At 34.3% G+C, this 10,000-nt stretch overlaps 1 protein-coding gene across 3 annotated transcripts in view; it reads right to left on the bottom strand.

Annotated features, from left to right (window-relative positions):
* LOC128248166 (uncharacterized) overlaps positions 1 to 3,173 on the bottom strand; it is a 10,026-nt gene extending 6,853 nt beyond the window's left edge. Inside the window, exons 1-2 of one of the 3 annotated variants that reach the window (XM_052969032.2) lie at positions 3,025 to 3,173; positions 458 to 527 (exon numbers count right to left, since the gene is read on the bottom strand). In XM_052969032.2, coding sequence (XP_052824992.1) covers positions 458 to 527; positions 3,025 to 3,057 — 103 coding nt within the window. In that variant the 5' untranslated portion in view covers positions 3,058 to 3,173. Of the gene's footprint in view, positions 1 to 457; positions 528 to 1,274; positions 1,388 to 3,024 lie in introns of those variants that run through there. The other 2 variants (XM_052969035.2, XM_052969033.1) reach the window with 2 other exon arrangements.
* Between the last annotated feature and the right edge of the window lie 6,827 nt (positions 3,174 to 10,000).

Genomic DNA, 10,000 nt, shown 5'->3' with positions numbered 1-10,000 from the left:
AGCCAACGATATCTAGAAAAGCGTGATAATTAATTTACTGTGAAATATCGATGAAATTAGTATTTAGTTGACAAATATTACACTTTAAACTTTTCGATTATATCAATATGTTGTGAGTGATATTTTATTGTATTTTCCTTTGAATTTCATTCATTTTCTTTAAATATTTCTTATCAAGATGTAGTAAAGACACAAAAGAATGATGATTATTGTTTTAATTAAGAATGTTTATGTTAATTACACTTCTTGATTTTCTTTTACAAATTTACATACTGGGGTTCAATAAGTTAAAAAAATTCCTTCAAAGGTTTGATGATATAAGACGTTTACCGACCTGTACTCAAGAAATTTCATGGATATGATGAAAAATAACTTTGCATGCTGCATGGAAAGAAGCCATGGAGGCTTTTAATGGGGAAATATATCAGATGAAAACTTAAGGAATATTGAAGCTTACCAAATGGAGCATTCGTAACACCGTTAGGGAGGATTAGAAGTGAGAACAAAGTTACCGGAAATATATACATCTGTTAGTAAAGAATACAAATAAAATATTTCATTATGTTCGGTATTTCCTTAATATTGTTGCTAAAGTAATTCCTTCGAAAAGTCAAATATTTAAACAATATTAACATTCAAATATGAGATTGGTGATCATATCCCGCATATATTTTGTCTCTCATTCTCCAATGGCCTACTCCATTCCTACGTGTAAATTATAAAGGTAGATGTATGTCACAGTGGCCTACACGGAATACAGGGGCCTTATGCTGATATAGAGAGAAATTATAAGGCTGGGTGTGATGTATTGGAGCACGTAAAATACTTTGTTTAAAGACGCGTGTTCCAGAATAAAGAACAGAATGTCAAGTTTGCTTAATAATTAATATGAAATCATGTATAGCCAGTGACAATGTTTTTCAGAATTGAAATGGAACATTGGAGTCATATTTGCGAAAGTGATTTGACATGAAACAGCGTGCTTAAACTAAATCAACATCACCCGGAAGTCATATGTTAGCCATTGAAAACCAAACAAAGGCTCTTAACATTTATTATTTGGTATCAAAATTTTCGTCGCATTAATGGTGACCTGCGCACTCACGCAATCCTATTGGTTCAAAAGTAACAATTCACAGTAAAATACATATTGGAAATAATACGAAACTTTCGACTTTATATCAAAGGTACAGCCTATTACAAGCCATTGAAAAGCATAGTAACGGAATCCTCGATACAAAAAAAGTAATAATAATCCTTTCTTGTATACGTACAATTCAAGAAACTTTTAGAAAGTGGGCTATTCGATCATATCGATCCCAGCTTTCAGATGCTGTTATTGTATCAACAGCGTAATTCGCTTCGAAATGTAATGAAGTTTTAATGTTTCATTGCAAAAAAGTCTAGCACAAGACAGCCGACCATAAATACAATAAATGAATCCATAAAATACAACAAAACATAATATAACTCACCTGGCAAGAAATAAAATTACATTTAAAGACAAAGAAATTAAAAACACAGTTTATAGTAGAAAATTATCAGTAGCTAGTTTATATAAGAAACAAGGAAAGAAAGCGTGCAGTGCAACACATGCAGAAATATATATATATATGTATATATATTGTAACCTCGTGGGCATCGGTACCATTTTCCTCTTTCTCCGTTCTTCCATTCTCCGAACTTTCCATCTTTCCGACGAAGGGCTACGCCCGAAACGTCATACACTCTCTCTTTCCTTTCCTGAGCGTCCAATAATACTATCCATATCACGTCCTCACTTTGTTGTTTTTTTGTTTTTTTGTTATTGTGTTTTTGAACTATATATATATATATATATATATATATATATATATATATATATATATATATATATATATATATATATATATATATATATATGTATATATATATATATATATATATATATATATATATATATATATATATATATATATATATATATATATATCTGTATATATATATATATATATATATATATATATATATATATATATATATATATATATATATATATATATATATATATATATATATATATATATACATACATCCTTATGCATAAAGTTAAATGCAGATAAAACGTATTAAATACGTAGCAAAATAATCTATGTGCCAACTACTAGGATGTAGTTGCGCGACAAAAATTCTGAAATTTCATCAAATAAACTTAATTTGATTTAACAGCTTCTTTGCGTTAATACGTAGGTACAATGTCTTTGAAAATACCAGTTATAGTGTATAAAAGCAAAATATATTAGTGACAGGGTTATTCGAACCAGCATCAACCTGACAGAGCGTTCCCATTCGCATATATTTCGACAGATTGCATGCACAGCTCTTTTGTCTCATGCAGCAGTTTCTAATAGCCACCAGTTTCATTTCATTACAGATAAATGAATTAATAAGTAAACAAATAAATTGATAAACGCAAATCCCTGGTTCAAACTCTGGCAGGAGATGTTACAAAAGAAATGCATAAATTGCGCACAATTCTAACAAAACCAATTTTTAAAGAAATAAATTTTCAGTGTTAGGATTATTGATGATACAACGGCAACTACCAAACATTAAGATAGCAACCAACAAAAACGATTACATAAAATGCTAAATAGGGAGCCTACATATTTTACTGGACCTGCAAGAAATATCAACCAAAACTTCCCTATATCCCATTTGGTAAGAGGGAAAGAATATGACGTGACAGCCACGAATAGAACATAATTTGATCATAGACATTTGTGTTAATCGCTCATGTAAATTAAAGAACAGTAATATCTATTTCAAAGTCGCATTCCTCCTATGTCTTAGAGTAGAATTTCACGCAGAATAGATTTTGATATTTTTGATATAAGAGTAAAGAAAAATTTCAAAACGAATTGTCATTAGTTTTAGTGCTATATGTCAAGAGATTGATCCTTGTAGTTCTTTGTGTCACATTTCATAAACAAAAGGAAAAAAAAAAACTTGAATTATAAATTTTCTACTAGACATGTAACTTACCTCGGAATTCTGAATGAGAGCTAAAAAAAACATATGACAAAATGAAATTAACTAGTGTTGCAAACTTTTTCAGAGTCTGGGTTACTTTAACATACAGCCGCCGTATGTGGTATATGGATACCGTAAACATACATTCTCTGCATGAATTTCTGATTTATAGCTATAATACAAATGGGTTTTAGGTTTGCAATGACACGTTCATTGTTAGTTTTATTATTAGCGTTCTACATTAATTCATGACAGACACATAACTCGACAAATAACAGAGGAAATGTTCGAAAATCAAGAAAAAGTATATTAAATCATTTGGTAATGGAAACAAAACCCCATTTAGCAAAGAGAACGTATAATCTATAAGGGAACATATAATCCAATGTATTATCTACTTAAGATTGTAGGGAATTATTTTACACGAATAATGGTTGTAATTCTATCAGATAAAACATGGTTTTATGAATGAGTGCTTCACTAAAGTTCTCAGGCTTCCCATCCACGGAAACATAATTTCAACCCCTCCCATTCAATAGTCACATATGCATGATTCCAAACATGGGGAGCGAGATACCGTACATCTTGGGGTGCTGAAATGACAAACTGAATCCCTTTTTTTATCCTCAGGAAAAACCACCAAAACTACACTCACATAAACACCAAGGCAAAAACAAAAAACATTCATCAACCGTGTAGATCGCACTGACTACAATAAAGGAGGAAAAGGCATTTTTCTCAATGATTCCTATGAAAATCTCAATCTCAAGCACTAATAGTAATAAGCTTCCAAGAGAAAAAAAAATTCTTCAGGTGAATCAAAAGACTTTATTAACAAATTCTCCAATTAAAATAAAACCGCCAACAACAGCATGCACATTCAACAACAATAAAAGTATTGAGTTGGAAAAACAGCAGATGCAGGTCAACTTGAACACCTACATCCACAATCAAAGAGCTGCTGTGGAAAACTGGGTAATTAAAAAGTGAAGCTGTTCTCGAAAGTGTTTTATTCATGTGCCAACAAAGCATAGTAACGTTCTCTCATCAGTTGGTCTATTAATTAGCATTCTCCCACATGACGCTGAAGAAACGATGGATGTTCTTCACAAGGATTACTACTCTGTCTTTAGCGATCTCTAGGATTTTGACGCAAGAGTTCTGAAGGAACTCATTCCTCGACATATTGTCTTGGACCGATCTTTCACCGCCTCAGACATCATAAATGATGTCATGTACTATTCTGCTGTAGGACCTGATAGATTCGTTATTAGTATCCTGAAGACATCGACTTGCTACCCCTCTAACCAACCTCTGGAGAAATTCTTTACGCTCAGGCTATATACCGAAACAGTTCCTATCGCAAACTATCATCCCGATTTTCAAAATGAGAAACACGTCTCTCACAGATAACTATTTCCCAATCTCACTCATCTCTAATTTCATCAAAGTGTTTGAAAGTGTGGTGAGATCGAGGATAACTGGCTTCCGGAAAAGGCAGCACTGACGTCACATCCATGATGTCCTCAAGGCTTTGGATCACATTCGATCTCTGATGTCATATATCTTGGTTACAGTAAAGCGTTCGTCAGAGTTGACCACAATATCCTGGTTTCAGAATTGTCAAATGTTAGAATTGGAATCCATTGAAACTACTACGCTGGATCATTTTCTGGTGAACAAATGACATGTTGTGATCGGTGGATTCCATTGTAGCCCAGCAAGAGTCAACAGGGGATTGTTTGGGATTCATGAAACCCAGCAAATTAAGAATATTTGCAGATGACTCTGAGCTCCAGAAAATTATCACTACATCTTGCTCTCTGGATATTGCGGTTCAGAGAGCAAGATACCATCTCCTTTGTACGGACACACCAAGAATACTGCTGCACTATGTGGCTACCCCACACCAAACAAAGCAGTACGAGAACTAAGTCACTCCAGAGAGTGTTCACAAAATATAAATGGCATGATTGATCAGGATTTCTGAATCTTTATTCTTTCCAGCGTCACAACATGAGCGTTACAACGCTTGCACAATGTGGGGGATATAACACTGGAATTGCCCAAACGAACTTAACAGCAGATTAAGAATTTGTACAATGCTGATGCCACGTGACATATGCCCGCTGCACATTTCAGGCTCATGATGCATAAATTAAGTGCAATACAATTGCTTCCCCTCAACGGGCCATACTGTATTGTACATCATGCGAAAACGAATCAGAGGGAAAGATGTAATGACCCTCAAACAAAACGTGGACAAGATTCTTCAAGGGATATCAGATAAGCCACTCTTAACTGGACACATCAATAACAACCACGTACTGGAATGGGCCATCACACAGCAACATTTGTCTAAAAAATGGCTTGACAGATCCTATCACGCAGTGGAACTAAATTAGAGATGGCCGGGCTCACTCTTTGAGCGAGACTTAATTAGGTTAAGTTATATATACAAGAAATTACAATAAACATAAATTCATATTATTTGTTCATACGTATGTTGTTTTACAAATTTTTAAAAGTGATGGTCCTTCAAAGCCCAAGTTGTTGCAGAATCTGTACCTAGCATTAGATGGAGGGGACAATGCCTTGGTACAACATAATGGCATCAAGTACAGGAAGTAGAGCCGTAGTTTTGTGAGTTTCTGCATGTATTTCATCTGTGGTTCAAACGGTTAAATATAGCAGCGTTCGATCACTTCGAGCTCCGGTGTTACTATGACACTATATGGTGACCACAGCTGAGAGCAATAGTCAAGGAGCCGAAAACAAATGAGTTCCACAGGGACAACTTGAGGTCTAAGTCGCTTATCCTGAAGGATCTTAGTATCCATCCTGCCAAATGTCCATACTTTATCGCTATTTTGGCAATGTCCCACTGTGTGTGTTGCTGGATGGAATGTGGATGCAATGTGAATGGAATGGGAATGGAATGGGAATGGAATGGGAATGGAATGGGAATGGAATGGGAATTGAATCGGAATTGAATGGGAATGGAATGTGAATGGAATGGGAATGGAATGGGAATGGAATGGGAATGGAATGTGAATGCAATGTGAATGCAATGGGAATTGAATGGGAATGGAATGTGAATGGAATGGGAATTGAATGTGAATGGAATGTGAATGGAATGGGAATGGAATGGGAATGGAATGTGAATGGAATGTGAATGGAATGTGAATGGAATGTGAATGGAATGTGAATGGGATGGGAATTGAATGGGAATGGAATGTGGATGGAATGGGAATTGAATGTGAAGAATGTGAATGCAATGTGAGGAATGTGGATGCAATGTGAATGGAATGGGAATTGAATGGGAATGGAATGGGAATGGAATGGGAATGGAATGTGAATGGAATGGGAATTGAATGAGAATGGAATGTGGATGGAATGGGAATTGAATGTGAAGAATGTGAATGCAATGTGAGGAATGTGGATGCAATGTGAATGGAATGGGAATTGAATGGGAATGGAATGTGAATGGAATGGGAATTGAATGTGAATGGAATGGGAATTGAATGTGAATGGAATGGGAATGGAATGGGAATGGAATGGGAATTGAATGGGAATTGAATGGGAATGGAATGGGAATTGAATGGGAATGGAATGGGAATGGAATGTGAATGGAATGTGAATGGAATGTGAATGGATGTGAATGGAATGTGAATGGAATGTGAATGGGATGGGAATTGAATGAGAATGGAATGTGGATGGAATGGGAATTGAATGTGAAGAATGTGAATGGAATGTGAGGAATGTGGATGCAATGTGAATGGAATGGGAATTGAATGGGAATGGAATGTGAATGGAATGGGAATTGAATGTGAATGGAATGGGAATTGAATGAGAATGGAATGTGGATGGAATGGGAATTGAATGTGAAGAATGTGAATGCAATGTGAGGAATGTGGATGCAATGTGAATGGAATGGGAATTGAATGGGAATGGAATGTGAATGGAATGGGAATTGAATGTGAATGGAATGGGAATTGAATGTGAATGGAATGGGAATGGAATGGGAATTGAATGGGAATTGAATGTGAATGGAATGGGAATGGAATGGGAATTGAATGGGAATGGAATGGGAATGGAATGGGAATGGGATGGGAATGGAATGGGAATGGAATGGGAATGGAATGGGAATGGAATGGGAATGGAATGTTGACGATTCCGCTCTGAAATGTTGGTGGAATGTGAATGGAATGTGAATGGAATGTGAATGGAATGTGAATGGAATGTGAATGGAATGTGGGTGGAATGTGAGAGATATGAATGGAATGTGAATGGAATGTCAGGGAAGTGAATGGAATGTGGATAGAATGTGAGGAACGTGAGTGGCTTGCGAATTGAATGTGAAAGGAATGTGAATGGAATGTTGATGGAATGTGAGGAGTGTGAATGGAATGTGAATGAAATGTGAATGGAAAGTGGATGTGATGTGATGAACGTGAATGAAATGTGAGGAATGTGAATGGACTGTGAATGGAATGTAAATGGAATGTGAGGAATGTGCACGTGTGTGTGTATCCCTACATATATACATGCTTGTAGAAATAACTATATCAATATCAAATTCTCTCTCTATCTCTCTCTATCTCTCTCGAGGGGACAAATAGTGACACACAAACACATACACACACTTATATATATACATATATACGACGGGCTTCTTTCAGTTTCCCTCTACGAAATTCACTAACAAGTATTTGGTCGGCCCGAGGCTATAGTAGAAGACACTTGTCCAAAATACCATGCAGTGGGACTGAACCCGGAACTATGTGATTGCTAAGCAAGCTACTTACCACACAGCCACTCCTGCGCCTATTATTAATTTTTTTAATGCATTTGTTTTTTTTTATTTTCTTGATATGAACTTCGTGAAATTATTTAACACTAGCAGTATAGCACGGATTTTCCCGAGATTTAGTTAGGATTATAAAGCTAATCAGGTTCATTATTTCAAACCAAACTAAGTAATATCGACGTCAAATTTGGGCAGAATCAGTGTCGCGACGGGTGCGCATGGGTTGGGAGTTTGATCGCAGAGGTGATCAGGTTACACATCCCAGCCCGTTGAAAACACCTACCCCATCATCTAACCCATCTTCACCCAGAAGCTGGGAACCTTTCCAGCAAGGAAAATAGAATGCCCAAAAGGGGCTCCCGATTCTCTGTGTCAGAAGCCATTATGTTCAGATTACAACTATGTCTTAAGTATACGTATATATATATATATATATATATATATATATATATATATATATATATATATATATATATATATATATATATATATATATATATATATATATATATATATATATATATATATATATAGATATATATATATATATATATATATATATATATATATATATATGGGCAACACCCACACATACATACACACACGCAGACACACACACACACGCACACACACACACTCACACACATTCACACATGTACGTACACCAATTGCATACATATTTTTTGTACGCATATATACTTGTATGTGTGTCTGTGTGTGTTGCCCGTATATCAACAAAACACTTTTTTTCCTCGATGGAAAAACACAACAAAAGTCTTAACAAAAACTTACTCGTCGCTAGAAGAGGACTTAACTCCTGTTGTAAGCAATGGTGGATTTCTCCGACTTGAAAATTGCTAAAAGTTTTGGTGGAAAATTTAGTTTTACTGCTATTCTCTGGTGCCTTTGGGGAAAATAAGTTGACGAAAATACAGCTAGGTTCATGATGAATGTCCTAAAATTGGAGCGACATGGGTGCTAATTTGTGGACGTGCATCAATTACTTTCACGTACACACACACATACACACACACATCCTGCATTTTATATATACAGATATATAAAACTTATTTGTACACTTATCTAGTGAAATCTTTTCTAATTTCGTTCTCTAAACATTTTTATTAACTGTTTCTTGTTTCATTTATTTCGTAAACGAAGATTGGAACGGTGAAATTCTGAGTCAGGAAATTTAAAATTAAGTTTAAATATATATATATATATATATATATATATATATATATATATATATATATATGTATGTATGTATATATGTATAATTATGTGTATTTCTTCTATCTTAATGAATAAAAATTCTTCTGATAGAATAAATGGGTTAATAGAAACCAATGTAGCAAAGAACACAAAATAACTGTGGTTTAGTTCCTGTTTTTAAGGCAGGAACTCCTTGAAATTTTGTGTATTTGAGTATATTTAAGAATTTAAGGATTGGAGAAAACGCATGTTATAATTGCATACTTTATTCCTACATATGTTTCAAAGGATTACAACCTGTGTGATCCATAGGGATCTTTGATATTAAAATTGTAACCTTCTCATCAGGGAAAGCATGGGAATCATCTTTAACATGCGTTTTCTCCAATCCTTAACTTCTTATATATATGTGTATATATATATATATATATATATATATATATATATATATATATATATATATATATATATATATATTAAGTGTATGATTAATTTATGGAGTGAAGTTCTACAAATCCAATAATATTTGTCAAAAGATAGCAGATATGATGTTAAAGAGTTGTAGGAAGTTTATTCATGCATACAATCGTTTCATACATAGATACAAATTCATTTTATAATTTTCAAATATCAAAGTACTTATCAGTGCAGAGAAAAAACAATAGGAACCTAAAAGAAAAACAGAGAAGTTGATATATGAGTTTCATGTTCATTTGTTCCGATCTATGTGTGATAGTGACGGGAGTCATGTGAATTATTAAGCCACAACTAACCGATGATTGGTATTGGAGGATATAAGTATAAAGATATCGACAACTTTCTCTCTATAGATTAGTATAGATTTGCAAATTAAGCCTCTATATATGCAGGGCGCTCTGAATGAACATCATAAGTTGTAGCTTATATATAATTCAGTGAACGTAAGAGAAATTTTTTTCCACAGTAACTGCAGTGTATTTGCCT

Source organism: Octopus bimaculoides, chromosome 6, assembly GCF_046866305.1.
Source record: "Octopus bimaculoides isolate indiv1 chromosome 6, ASM4686630v1, whole genome shotgun sequence".
NCBI lineage: Eukaryota > Metazoa > Mollusca > Cephalopoda > Octopoda > Octopodidae > Octopus > Octopus bimaculoides.
This window is presented reverse-complemented; position numbering and strand designations above follow the sequence as displayed.